The sequence below is a fragment of the Phoenix dactylifera genome, chromosome 18 (genome assembly GCF_051530095.1).
Source record: "Phoenix dactylifera cultivar Ajwa chromosome 18, Ajwa_hap1_PhDact_Kaust_v1.1, whole genome shotgun sequence".
NCBI classification, from domain to species: Eukaryota; Viridiplantae; Streptophyta; class Magnoliopsida; order Arecales; family Arecaceae; genus Phoenix; species Phoenix dactylifera.
Genome location: NC_143207.1, coordinates 19,006,151 through 19,020,825, shown reverse-complemented (window position 1 = coordinate 19,020,825; position 14,675 = coordinate 19,006,151). Strand labels below are relative to the sequence as shown.

The window sequence follows — 14,675 nt, the reverse complement described above, 5'->3', positions numbered from 1 at the left end:
CTCCTATCTAATCAGAGCCAGATCAAGATAAAGCTAAACCAAGATCTGGCTGAACCCAACCTCTAGGGCTGCGTAAATGCCCTTAGACACAAAACATCCAAATCAGACCAAATGACAAGACCCTGGCACTTATATCTCCTAGTTAGTTTTTCAATGTCGTACACCTTGATTATTATGGCTATATTTACTCAAAAATAATATAATAAATTTTGTTTTTTTTTATTTTTCTTTAATAAAAAAACTTGCACCCACGCACCGAGACCATGCAAGTTGATTATTATGGTTACATTTACTCAAGGATAATATAATTAAATTTTATTTATTTTTATTTTTCTTTAATAAAAAAATTGCACCCAGGCCCCCCTTTCCCCCGCCCAAACTTAATAAAAAAATTGCACCCAGGCCCCCCTTTCCCCCTCCTATTTTTTTTTTTTTTTTTTTTTTTTTTTTTTTTTTTTTTTTACCAAAAAAAAAAGGCTTATCGGGGGGCTTCTTTGCCTGCTGCATCCTGACCGCGATTATTATAAAGTACTTGGATTCTCTGGGCTTCCGAGGAGCGATGCAAGCGGCGGCGACTCTCTTCTCCGCGAAGCCCCTCGCCCCGCCTCCGGCGATACCCCGCGTGCGATCGCAGTACAAGCCCGCCATTAGCGTCCCTTCGACCACCTCCACGTCCGAATCCATGGCCGCCAAGTGGGCTCAGAAGACCGTCGTCGTCCCTCCACAGAGGCGAGGCTGCCATCTCGTAACCTCCAAGGTAAAATTAGAGTCTTTCCCTCTCAGTCTTTTATTTCTCTTCAATCTCTCTTTTCCTAATCCCTCAATCTGTTCTCATATTCTATGTCGGGTTCTTTGCTGGTTGTTGTTGTTCTTTGCCATGAATTGGGTAATTTTGTAAACTGGGAATCACCAAATTACGCGTGCTTCTTTCGAATCTGTCGTTTCAGAATGTGCTTTGAACTTCCGAGGGCTTGAGAATGAGAATTGAAATTAATAATCAGGAAAAACAAGATCTGCTTAGTTTGATTGGGGAAGGGGGAGTTGTTTGTTGTCTTTTTTGAGGTGATCTTGCAAAAAACAAGAAAGAAAAAAAAAATTGATCAGAGTGGATGTGCTGCACTATATTGTTCGCTTTGTGTCTCCTTTTGGCTGCAGAAACCTGAGCAGAGTCACCCATTTATGCACTTTTGATCGCCCTTGTAAAGCTATCTTGCTTCGAGAATTGATATGCTTAATTCCCGTCATTTACTTCATTGAACTGATTTCTTGTTATGCCTTTCCAGTGTAGCGAGTGGAAATCTCTCAAATAACCGAAATGCCTATTTATATTTCTTGTTGGTTTGCCTTGTTTGACAACCCGGCCATTGATTGTATCAGATAACGAGGGAGATTGAGCAAGATCTATCGGATTTCAAATGCGGGCTTGCTCATTTTTTCTGTAAGTGAACTCCTTGATGCCAGTGTATGTTGTTTAATATGTTACCTAGCTTGGTAGAGTTGTCTAAAATGGAGATTTATGTTTCCAGTGCAGCATACAAGTGCTTCTCTGACCATAAATGAGAACTATGACTCCGATGTTCAGGATGACACTGAAACCTTCCTTAACCGGATTGTTCCAGAGGTGATGCTGATGGATAACATTTTCCTTCATGCATCTGAATAATTTGCAAACATTTCAATGAGATGTTCTGAGTTTAATTGGATTGGATTTGTTTCTCTATCCTTTCAGGGGCGATCTGCACCTTGGAAGCATACAATAGAAGGTTAGCACTATCTTGCCATGTTTGTTCTTTTCCTTTTCCTTCGATGATGAGTAAGTGGGCATTCTGAATCTGCTTGTATGGATTTATAGATACACTCTTATCTTCTTCATAAGCTTACTGTGTCATATTTGTTTGATTGTCTATGAGTATGCCCTCTTGATGTTGCTTTATATTGCTTAAGTTGTGATGGTTTAAGTTTTAACTATGAATGCTTTATCCAGACTCTTACTTGTAATAGTTGGAGCAGAGACCTTTAACATTCTTCAGTTCTTGTTATCTTCATCTTTCAAGCAATGCAAAGATTTAGCAAATTTGAGCTCCAAGGGGTATCGATCTGATTAATGAAATTATTCTTATTTTGCAACCTTAAGTTCATTAACTTTCTGTTTTTCTTTTTATGAGTTTTTAATAATAAACAGAGACCTATGAAATTCATGAAAATAAGTTTGGGTTTGAAATATTCTGTTCTTCCTCTTTTCTTCCCCCTATTTAATCCGCACAAAATCATGTCTTGGGTAGAGATTTCTAAGAACCATCCGCTATATTTTGCTGGCTTATTTTTGCATGGTAAACTTGCTAAGAGTTCTGTTAATAACTTATACATAGACAATGCAATGCCCAGTGGCATCTTATTATGGCTTTCATTTGTGATTTCTAACCAGTCACTTGATGGAGGATTGAGGCACATCATCTTTGGTGTTTCCTTGTATGAATACTGTGGTTGTTGTAACTATATGGCTTCTATTATCTTTACCAACTTTACTAGCTAAGAAGAATAGTCCATGTTATGGTAGAGAACTTATTAACTTCACATGTGAATGTCTTCTTTTTGATTACGAGTATCTTAAGTGCTCAAGTTCTCTTGTTAACTTTTTTGTGACATATAGGATGGATAATGTCTGGAGTGGATTGGTTTTGGAAATTGAGGGGGACAGAGCATCAGCCTGGATATATGTTTAGGTTGAAGAGAAGGTAGAATAGGGTTGAGAAGGCTAGGTGACATCGGCCTCCAATACTATGGAAGTGGAATTGGTGCTTGGGTTGCATTGATGGGGATAGAAGTTGCGTTTGCAAGATTATATTGACTGCTTCTTTTAAGATTGTAGTGGAATGATGCCACTTTTATGGAAAAAGCGATTTGGACGATGAACAGATTTTGATAGATGAGGTGTATGGCCCTACTCAGCTTATAATTGCACTTCCAGCTTCTTTTCCATTGCCTTTGAAAAGAGGTATTAGCGAGGTCATGAGATGTTTGGGGATGTTTTGATTTGTTATGGGCCCCTTAAAGAATCCTAAGGGTTGAAGAGTTAGAGAACTCAAGGCATTTCCTAATCTTGAGATGAAACTAGTTTGTTGGTTTGTGTGGTTCAGGTTAGTTCATTATTCATAGATTGTTCTTTCAGAAAAAAATGGATTCAATTGGGTGGGGAAGAGAATATTACTTTAAACTTCCCTTCCAACAGCTTAATATTATGTTTTCTTGTACATGGTTTACATTAAATAAGATATACAATATTATAATATAGAGACAACTTAAAAGGAAAGGGATGAGATGTTAATGATGGGATTCTAGTTTTTCTTGAAGAAGTTCTTGCATAGGAGGGTGGGGAGGAGATGAACGATGTAGCGATCAACGAGGAAGAGGTTGTGGGAGTCTGTGAGGATGCGGTGGGCCTTGAAGGGTCGGTTGTTGAGAGTATAGGTTGGAGATGAAGGGAATGCTGGTGATGGGGAGGGAGAGAGAGTGGACGAGGTCACAGGCGATGGCAGGGGGGAGGGGGACTTGGGGCTATTATGGACGAGGAGGCAGATGAGGCAAAGGGGAAGATGGGACGGGGGAGGGATATGCAGTAGGCAGTGGTGTGGCCCTCATGGTGCATTTTCTTGAGGGTGAGGACTAAGTAAAGGAGGTCATCATGGGTATCCAAAAAGCAAGGCCTTTTGCTCCTTCTGCATTGCTTGGGCTTCAATAGGGCAAAGCTGAAGGCCAGGATGGTGGCGCGATCTGACAGTGGAGAGGAGGATGGAGAGAAAGTGAAGAGAGGAAAGGAGCCATTTGACTTGGTCAATAAGTTCAGTAAGCTCACAACAGTCTAACATCTTCCAAGTTGGATGGACGATCAATTAAAGCTGGAGCAATAAGGGGACAGCGGCAAATTAGTCCCCTAATTTATGACAGTCCCACCAAACACTTAAAACATAGCTGTCCACCAATCTGTTAGAATAAACCTAATCCAAAGTGTTTGACGCAATTTAAATTGACATTATCTGGATTGATTTGTAAATAGGGATAAGGAGAGGTGATGTATGTAATTTCAATAAAGCATTGTGTGTGATTTGCAAAAAACCCAAAAAAGAGAGAGAAGAAGAGAAAAAGCGACCACCCTGTCACTCCTGGAAAAAGTGGTTCTATCCTAATCTCAGTCTCTTGACTAGTGTTTATGTAAGGATGGAGTGTCTATTAGGCCAGTCTGATGATTTTCACTTGATTGGATACTTGGGGTGAATCTCTCACTTAGTATTGACACTATAAGATTACTAATTTCAACAGGCACTTCTGCATTTGATATCAAGGTATGAAAATAGTATTTCATGTCTTCATTGCCCCTAAACAGCGACCATGATATTCTCCTTGTATGCACTGTTTTGGATGCACTGCATAGAACCTTTGATAGAATCACTTTCTATTGACAGCTGGTCTCCCCTATATCTCTGATACAGCTTTATGTGGAGCATGGGTGCTAGTAAAAATTCAAGTTATTTGAATGAAGGGAGATGTACAGGAGATAAAGAATTATTGTGATGCTCTATTTTTTTTTTGGTACAAGATGCTCTATTTTTTTCAAAAAAAATGAATTATTGTGTCTAAGCTAATTTCCAATGGTTAAATAATAGGCTTTCCTTTAAACTGATACTGGTTGGAGGTTAGTTTATTTAGCTGAAAATATTTTTTCCTGTTATTGTTGAGGGTTTTCCTGTGGAGTTTGATGGATTACAGAACTGCAATGTTCTGGACTTTCCTTCTTTCTCAGTTTTCGTATTTTAAGCGATTTGTTCTTACTGGTTTTCCTTTGTCTGAGGATGCTGCTTATGAGCTTATAGATTAAGACTTCGAAGTTTGTCCCGGTCTGAATACCAGGAGCTTTTGTTCCGTGTTTCTTTATGTTTCTCGTCTTAACTCCCTATGATCTTGTTGGTCAGAGTGAGATGGATCTTGTAGTACCTTCCATTGGTTTATATTAATGGAACTTCTGCCTCTAATAGTTTGATTATCATCTCTGCAGGACCTGATGACATGCCAGCACATATTAAGTCTTCGATGTTTGGTTGCGCCCTGACGTATGTATCGTTTGTTTTTCCATTGAAATGACATATTTTTGAAATTTAACAGCCGCTAAGACTGATACTGTATATGTTCAGGATTCCAATTACTGACGGCCGTCTCAATATGGGAACCTGGCAGGTAAACTAAACAAAATTCCTACAGTGCCTGCATCTTCTTTTTCTACTGAAATGTGAGCACAGGCTATTCTAGTTCAGAACAACCATAAGTAGGCAATTTGGAAAATCATTCTTCTACAACTTAAAAGAAACTATCGAGCACCAGATATGCATGGACAACTAGAAGAAAGGATGCATCTTCTAACTGGAGAATACCTTTTTTTGTGGAAACTGTCTTTTGACTCCTGACATTGGAGACATCTCACTGTTGCCTTTTTCCCTTTTGTCTGCTCTGATCAATATTATGTTTTCTGGTTGCTCACTATTGCAGTGTTGTTGACATCTTTCCTTTTGTGGTCTGCTCTATGACAGGGAATATGGCTGTGTGAGCATCGGGATCATGCTACTGCTCGAAAAATTGTGGTTACTCTTAATGGGATATAAATGTTAGAGAAAAAAATTTCAAACTTGACTGCAATCTGAAAACTCTGCTGGTAGATATGATTTTTGCATAAATAAGTCAGATAATGATCTCTGCAACTTTGTACAATTATTCCGTCATCTTATCTCTTGCTTAGTTTTGTGTCTTAATTATTGGGTATTTTTTGTGCAAGTATAGTTTTTTTCTAATTGGCATAAATTTTTATTTATATTGCCTTGAACATGTTTGGTTCAGATAACTTTATCAGGATCATGCTACCAGTCAAACAATTGTGGTTACCCTTAATGGGATATAAATGTTTAAAAATAAAATGTCTGAACTTGACTGCCATTTTTTCCCATAAACAAATCACATGATGGCCTCTTCAAGTTTGCAATCTGGTGCTCGATGACGTATTGGTGTCCAACCGGTGCACCCCATGCCTAATATTGGTACGGTACGTACATCAGTCCGGCTCCCACGGCGTTATTTATTCTAGGGAAATGAAGGGGGAAAAAAAATAAGAGAGAAGAGTTTGGCTTCCTTGAGCTTTTCTGTGCCATCGAGTTTAAACATGCTGATCCCAATTATCTATGAGAAAATTTCTAGGTTCTGAAGCCTCCCCAGATGGAGTGGGATGCAACATCCGGCTTATGCCGAATTCCCACCGTGTAATTGAAATCCCATATCAAAGGACTTTGTGCTCCAATTCGGATTCAAAATCTACGACCTGCTTTAGCTTATACACACACACACACACACACACGAAACAGTGACATCCTCGATGATCATAACAAGCACCGGAAGATTAATGATCGAGAGAAAGAATTGGTATACAAATTTCAAATTTACTATATCCTGCCCATGAACAAATATGTACAAACTTTGCCTCTAGCATCATGACTTCGAACTCATCGAAGATGATCACACCATCATGACTTCGAACTCATCGAAGCTGATCACACCATCACCATTGAGATCAAACTGCCGAATCATCGCCCTGCACTCATCGGTGCTCCTCGACTCGCCGAGCCTTTTGAGCATCCTTCGCAGGCTGTTCGGCGTGATGCATCCCTGGCCCTCCATCTCGTACATCCTGAATGCATCCCTTATATTCCTCGCCTTCTCCTCCTCCTCCTCGGCGTCCACCAGCTTCAAAAAATCCTCCAACCCCAGCAGCCCATCGCCATCGGAGTCGATGGACTCCACGACAGCCTCGGCATCCTCGGCCGACAGCTCCTCGCCAGCCGCCCGCAGGCAATTCTGCAGCTCAGCCGGCGAGATCTTGCCGTCGCCATTCTCGTCGAAATATCGGAAGACTCGCTCGAGCTCGCCGGATTTATCGCCTGCAGAAAATGTCGACGGGACGTCATCATGACTCGGGCTCGAGACCATGGCATTCTTCTTATTCTTCGGCGATAGCATGGAAAAGAATCTACGAAAGAGTGGGGGCTTCTTACTGCTTTGACGTGTTGTTGAGCTGGTGGAGTCGAGCGCTTCTTTCTTCACGTCTGTGACTGCGAGCAACATCTGTACTACGTACACTTCTAAGATCGGCAAGAAATGGCGCTCTGTTGATTACAAGAGGAAGGTATATATACTACTATTTTTGGAAGGGGGAAGAATGGAGAGGGAAGGAATCTATGAGAAGATAACGAAATGACGTTTTCCATTGTTGGCAAGAATATATATATCAATCAAAGAGGCTTGGAAGACCATGGGAACGCTGTTGGTTTTGTAGCTCATGGATTTAGTTCGTGGGTAGATATTTACAGGTAAAGAATCGGTGGGCGTGGAAGAGTCGTTTGTGTCGAAAAGTTTGTAGCGGTTTTTTTGTTTTTTTGTACAGAGAAGCTTCTGGCGGTGTGAAGGAAGATGGGAAGGAAAAGAGATAACGGCGGAAAAAGACGGAGTCATTTTTTTAAAAAATTCTATTTTTGACCATTTTTTAAAAAGGACGGGAAGGGAGATAAAGAGTCCTTTTGTAATAATATATGAAAATTGACGGGAAAGGAGAGTGTGGGAACGTCAGCGTGGAAAGGAGGGGGGATGGTAACGGTCAAAACCGTCGTATAAAACGCGGCGTCCGAGATAAGCGTGCGATTATCGTGGGCGATGACGGAGTGACAGGTGTGAGGGGAGGCATCTACCCCAGCGTCCGCATCCGATATCTGTTAGACACGTGTACTTTTGACCTGGCTCGGCTGTGTTGACTCCAATGGGGAACAAGCCGACCAAGTTACCGCGTCCACGTTTTAAGCAACATCCGTCCGGGGCTGACACACTGCTACGACAGGGATGCGTGGATTCTTAAAAAAGAAAAGAAAAAAAATAATTAATTAAAAAAAAAGTCCCAAGCCTACCGAGCCTGGTCGTTATGCTCCAGGTCATGAATAAAACTGATCATGGGTCAAGTTTGGAACAGCAAATATCGCCAAGTTATCGTGTCCACATTTTGAGCAACATTGTCTGGGATTGACACAATGCTACAAGAGGGATGCATGGATCCTTAAAAGAAAAGAAAAAACATAAATAATAATAAAATGTAGTCACAAGCTTATCGAGCCTGGTCGTCATGCTCCAGAAAAGTGAATGAAACTAATCCTGAGTCGAGCTTGGATACAACAAATATCAAATTTTACATAGCTCAGCTGGAAGTCCGATTAAAAATAAATAGAGTTTAGACTTAAGGCCTAGCTATGATCAGCTATGCAAAAGGAGTGCCTCGATTAGGTGAGCACTCTATGTCCGCATGCTGTTCGATGACTAATTGGCATCTATGGCTTCGTATTAGCAATAGGTTATGGGTGTCTTTTCTAGTCAAATTAGTCGGACAATGTCAGTGGCATCATTTTGTACCAATATTTTTCTTTTTCTCTCTATTTGCTGCTAGTCTTCATGCAGAAAAGTGGAAATTAATTGTTAGACTATATTGTATAATCTTGCCTAATAACAAGTATGGATGGGCAAAATAGAGAAACATTATGATTATGTTGGTTACAACCATATAACAGGCAATGGGTATTCTATTTTGATCTAGTGGTTACAACTGAAAAACATTCTGTTCTCATCCAACACTTGATGCATGGCGAGATGATGGTCAAGATATCATAATAATTTTTGAGATAATAGTTCTTTTTCTTTTTCATAATAAAATCTTGCATGAGGCATGAATGTAAAGCTAATCCAATTTAAACACTAACGTCTCGGGGTAGTATATATGGAGTCATATGAAGTGGCTTAAAACCAAAGGATAATGATCCACAATTTTTTTTTTTTTTTTTAATTTTTTATGGATACTGTTCGAAGCCAACAAGTTGGATATGAATCTAACATGGAAAAGGGTCTAGATCTCTTAAATGCCATTTCATTGAATCTTTATGTTAGGGTTGTAATCAAGAGTAGAAGAGTTTATGCTGAAGGTTTATTATTCTTTGCAAGTGGGCTACTTGTTCATGGGTTGTATCCAAGAAAAGGTGAGATCGGCTTAAAGTAGAGGTTTGATCTTCTTTCATAGATGATAAGGTGGGTTTTCTTGATCCGAGGTCCAAGTAGTGACTATGGAGGTGGAGGTTGGGTTGGCTAATCGTAGAAGGGAGGAGAAGAGGGTTTGGTGGAGGAGGAATCTGGAAGGAGAATTAGGATGTGGAGGTTGGGTTGGCTAATGGAAGAAAGGAGGAGTAGAGGTTTTGGTGGAGGAGGAATGGCCAAGGAGAATGAGGACGTGGGTTTGATAAGAGTATCTCCACCATTTTTCCCTTCTGAGGTCATCCTAGAAACCTGTCTATAAAAGAGTGAAGAGATGGACGGTCGCTATGAGAAATTCTAGAAAATTTTTAATATTAGATAGCTAGGAATGGATGGACAGCTTTATTTGTTGGTTTTAGGCTTTGCAATAAGGTATGGAGATTAGGCTTTGCAATAAGGTATGGAGATTAGGCTTTGCAATAAGGTATGGAGATTAGGCTTTGCAATGCTTCTATTGGAATCTCATAGTCACCTACTCCATTGATATCAATATAATTATCTAATTTTCTTGCCACTTCCATGTGAAGGCATGCTGTTATTTAACCATCTCCCTTAGTATATACAAGAGACCAAGCTTAGTTGTTCTTGTGGCGTATGCAGGGCAACAAGCAAAGAAGAGGAAAATATAATTCAATACGACCATAATATTAACATGCCTTTGAGAAAAATAATAATTCACAGTTCGATGATGAGCAAGGAAAAAACAGTGCAGATCACCAGTAACATGACACTATTGAATAATTTTTCAATGTAATGCATTTTGAACTCATTTGTGAAGCAAAGATCTTGTAACCACCTCACAGCAATAAAGATGGTATCCTCCGCCAATCTTCGGGGGCACAACTGAGAACACTATCTTATGATCTTTATCTTAAATATTCTCATGTTGATTATTTTTTCAGTCAATTCTTTTTAGAATCTACTTGAAGGGTTGGTCTAGTGCTGGCAACTCAAGTTTGTCTTCTATAAACTTGAAGATACCATTCGGGAGGAGAAAATATGCCTTAGAACCTCCAGGCCCAGCTAGACACATTCGAGTAATATTAACAGTAAAGCTAGGCATCATACTTCTTAATGTTCAAGCATCATGCCACAATTCTTTATACCGTATAGAGTTTCACTGCAACTGCCAATATAAATGGTTCCATAGCTATACCTTCTTATCATGGAGTAAAAGCAGTCCCCCATTACCCATCCTACTTGGGTGTCCCATTTTCGGTGGCTTGTTCGATCATTTGGAAGGGTCTAATCTTTAGATCCTATCTATTTAGATGATCGAACCCCATATCCATGCGATCGATGTCGCTAATGCGCCGTGGAGTCATTGGATTGGAGGAGTGCCAATGAGAGAGCACAAATGATGGTGTTCCTTCTGATTCCTTCCACTTCCTCTCCCAGGCATCATAGAAAGACCCTCTCATGCCAAGCTGCTTATCCACTCATGACAAAGTACAAAAGAAATGCTTATAGTATCAAAGAAATCCCTCACATACTAATAAATTAAAAAAAAAGCCTCAAAAAATTACACAGCTCTATATGTCTCTATGTGCGGCTTCTTTGAGGAGTAATGCTAGGTATACCTGTTTTGTGGACACCATAATTTGCTTCGAGCAACATGGCAAGAGAGGATTGGTACGTATGACCACATAGGATGGTGTTTTGAGTTACTAAATTGCCAAGCCAGCATTATGCAGATCCAAGAAACTTTTTCGAATTTCATGCCCACTTGTAGAGAGTTGCACTAGTCTACTTCCAGGAGAAGTGATTGTTGAGAAAGGATTAAGAAGGATTGCTTCTCATAGACTAATATCCATGACCGATGTCACCATGGATTACATCGAAGATCCACAGATCGCATGGCATGCATGAACCGGCAAACCAAAAGGTGCCTCCCAATCCGATCATGTTGGTCCAGTCATAGCATCATGATCGTGAACTCATCAAAGCTGATCACACCATCCCCATTGATATCAAACCGACGAATCATGACCGTGCACTCCTCGATTGTTTTGGACTCCCCAAGCTTGCCAAGTGCCCTCTTGAGGCTGGTGGGTGTAATGCACTCCTGACCGTCCATCTGGTACACCCGGAAAGCCTCCCTCAAACTTCTCCCTTTCTCCTCCTCCCCTTCAGGGCCCACCATCTTAATGAAGTCGTCGAAGCCCAACAGCCCATCACCATCTGAGTCACTGGACTCCACAAGGGCTGCCGTGTCCTCCAGTGATACCTCTTCGCCGATCGTCCGCATGCAGCTCTGGAGCTCCACCGGCGAGATCTTGCCGTCACCGTTCTCGTCGAAGAAGCGGAAGACCCGCTGGAACTCCGGGGTACTCGGCCCACCCAACAGCAACCTGGATGCCTTTGGGGGCCCAATGGGCTTGGCCTTTTCGGGCTTCTCCTTCTTGGGTGGCGACAGAATGCAGCTCAGCCAACTGAAAAAGGACCGCTCTTTCTTTTGAGGTGCTGCGGAGCTGCAGGTTACTGCTTCTGGCTTCATGTTTGAACGTAGAAATCGATAACCAATATTTCCTTTGATCAGAGTTTCTACGGCTACAAGCTCACAAGCACAAGAACCGAGCAGGAGCTATGGAGCTGGTGAATCTATGAAGTGAGGATTGTTCTAAAGAGAGGTGCCCTTCTGAACTTGGACAGTGATTAAATCTAATGAATCTGGCAAACGAGGGTGAGATGGTGCGAGGATTAACAGAGTTTGGTGGAATTTGACCTGAGTGATTTGGTGAACCTGCCATTCAGAGGAATAGTAGGTGATCAACTTACCAGGGAAGTACACCTACTGTTTGCCTTTGTGTTTTGTTGGTAATGGGGCTTCATAGCCGCATATTAGAGGGTACAACATGGTGAGAACTGACAAATATTATTCGCCCTCGTGCAAGCCCCTTAAGAGATTTGGGTCGCAGAAGAGGGTGATAGAGAGAGAAGGTTTCTCAATTACACTGTGGTTACCTTATTGGAAGGAGGGAGGAAGGTATTGACGAAGGAGACGAAACTTTCTGAGCTTGGAAGCTTGGTTGGGGTTTTCTGAGCTTGGATTGAAGGAGAGGAAACCTCCTGAGCTTGGAAACTTGGATTGGTGGTTTCAAAGTGCGATATAGGATCTGGGGAAAGATTTTATAAGCCTTGCATGACGGTGGCAGTTGACGTATTCAATAGGAAAGCTCCTAGATAGAGAAAAGTGAAGGTTCCGAGCAAGTTCCTGAGATGCAGACATGGAAGAATTGACTTGTCTTGTAATGAGAAATTAGAAAATTGAATGAGAAAAATTTGTAACATCCTGCACGGCAATTTGTTTATAGTCTTGGCAAATCGGAGACTGCTTGGTTTGCATCCAAAATGAGTTTTGAAATGTAGAGCAGGAGTATGATCCCATTAATGGCTCCACCGCCCTGCATGAGACCCCACGGAGCAGCATCTCGTCCTCGTCTTCACCTACCCAGTAGTTCCACTAGGACTATTCAATATCGATTTGCAGCTACCATACAATGGATGGTGCATGAACCATGGCTACTATAGCTTGGTTTTTTTAACCGTCCATATGAATTGGTTGTTTCCCTAGCCATTTAGCATGCATCCTAGGGATTTGGGTTGCATCTTTGGCATGAAAGAAATATAGATCTTCCACGTTGTTGATGCACGATACATAAATTTCCAAGTATTTCGAATTTTTTTATTCATCTATTTGTATAGATCTTAAAGCAACCGCTATATAATTCAATAGTGGATTCGTGGGAAAAAAAATAAATCTTCTTTTAAATCGTGCAACTGCCGTCCTTTCACACCCCTACAACCACAAATACCAACAAAGCAAGCTCAAAACGTTTCCAACTCGAGGTTGGCTCCAAAGAGATAAGGGTCAAGCTAATTACTAGAATATTTCCTTTGACCAAATCATCAAAAAAAAAAAAAAAAATCAGGTTAGATAGATTAGAATATTATAATTGCTTTATTTTTTTATTGGGAAACGGTGTCATCCTTGCTCCGCCGGATCAAAATACTAGTGCGGCTACGTCTTTATCCACATTGACATTCTTCGCCCCTGCACCTGTCGCCGAATCTGCCCACCGTACGTGAATAAACTTTGATCAGGTACCTTCTTGGAAAAAATATCCTGATACTTACCCCAAAATAAGTCTCTATATAAGTTGCATAAAATGCTTAAAATTTTCACTTTCATTTTGTTGATAATTTTGCGACATTTTTAAAAGCATCGATACTAAAATTACCGACGCCTATAAGCGTCGGTATATGTTCTAAAAAGCGTTGAAAAATATTTTTTTTTTTAATTCTTGCAAGCACATAATTTTAAAAAAATAATTAATAAATTTATTTTTAATTGATGGATATTTCAACTTGTGATAAAAAAACTTGAGCAGTCTAAGTATTGATGTTTTCTAATATAAATAAGCGACAACTTTATTTCTAATGTTAATAGTTTCAAAATTAGCACTTATTATTTACTAAACCAAATTTTAATAGCTAATATTATGAAAAAAAGGAATTAATGCAATACAGGGATGGATTGGTGATTGAAATGGAGAGATTTTAGAAAATTCAATTTTTTGCTCTTTTCTCTTTTCAGTTACCTACTTTTTTACGATTTCTATAACTACTTTTTTTCAAATTTTGTGTGATTTTAAAGTATTGATTTTGAGGAACTGAAGGAGTTAGGCAGTTTAAGCCTTCCATCTGTTTATGCTATAGCAACAAAGAGCAGAGTTAAGACGGGAATCAGTTGTATCTTGGAAGCTTTAGAGATATCTATCCTACATGGGAGTGGCAATAATACTTTTATTGCGATGCCCAGCATTGTCCAGATTTCTCTATTTTCTAATTGATACTTACAAATTATTTCTTTCAAATTTTATTCGTGATTATTTTGTTATACAAAATCTTAATTTTTTGATTTTATCAATATTTAAATCTAACAAATTTGGGGGCTCTAATGAGCCAGGCACGATGAAAGATCCATCCAGATTATTTTTTTTTTTTTGTGGGTTAGTTTTGATTAATTAATCCTGCAAGCAAGACTAAGTACCATCCATTTGCGCGAAAGATTACGTGTTAAAGTTTCTTCTTACATATGAATGAAACGGACTTTGATCTCGTCGAAAGCCAAATGGAGTTCTTTTATGTCTCCTGGGGCCTGCTTATACGATTAAGAAAAGAAATGCCACCGGGGAACTTCGCGGCAAATATGTGATTGACCTCAGACTTTGACCTGGTCTCGCCTACAAAAAAAGGAGAAAGTCGTGGCGATGATGTCGGGGGCGAAGATATGCCAACGCCGACAGTAGCATCACCGTCCTGCAATCCTTCACAAACAATATCTATCTAGCTGTATCGTTTGACATTTACAAGATCCTATGCATATCCATGCCTGGATCGTCATCGCGCCGTCCATCTAGAAAACGGAGAGCTCTCGTCTAATCTCTCTACCTAAAATGTTTGGTAACTATGCAAATGTTTCGCATTTCAACAAAACGATCTCCAAGACGAATGAT

At 40.2% G+C, this 14,675-nt stretch overlaps 3 protein-coding genes across 3 annotated transcripts; 1 reads left to right on the top strand and 2 right to left on the bottom strand.

Moving 5' to 3' along the window:
• The first annotated feature begins 485 nt into the window (after nucleotides 1–485).
• On the top strand, nucleotides 486–5,798 carry LOC103713883 (secondary thiamine-phosphate synthase enzyme). Its single transcript, XM_008800935.6, has 7 exons — nucleotides 486–757; nucleotides 1,378–1,438; nucleotides 1,527–1,621; nucleotides 1,730–1,763; nucleotides 5,051–5,105; nucleotides 5,187–5,229; nucleotides 5,580–5,798. The coding sequence occupies exons 1-7, from the start codon at nucleotides 560–562 to the stop codon at nucleotides 5,649–5,651; spliced, it is 558 nt and encodes a 185-aa protein (XP_008799157.4). The 5' UTR covers nucleotides 486–559; the 3' UTR covers nucleotides 5,652–5,798.
• Nucleotides 5,799–6,456: 658 nt separating this feature from the next.
• On the bottom strand, nucleotides 6,457–7,304 carry LOC103713884 (uncharacterized). The gene is made up of 2 exons (XM_008800936.6): nucleotides 7,089–7,304; nucleotides 6,457–6,974 (listed from the first exon to the last, which is right to left on the bottom strand). Exons 1-2 carry the CDS (start codon nucleotides 7,156–7,158, stop codon nucleotides 6,553–6,555), a joined length of 492 nt encoding a protein of 163 aa, XP_008799158.3. The 5' UTR covers nucleotides 7,159–7,304; the 3' UTR covers nucleotides 6,457–6,552.
• A 3,316-nt stretch (nucleotides 7,305–10,620) lies between these two features.
• Nucleotides 10,621–12,254, bottom strand: LOC103713885 (putative calcium-binding protein CML19). The gene has a single exon (XM_026807232.4). The coding sequence runs from the start codon at nucleotides 11,651–11,653 to the stop codon at nucleotides 11,072–11,074; it is 582 nt and encodes a 193-aa protein (XP_026663033.3). The 5' UTR covers nucleotides 11,654–12,254; the 3' UTR covers nucleotides 10,621–11,071.
• Nucleotides 12,255–14,675: the final 2,421 nt, after the last annotated feature.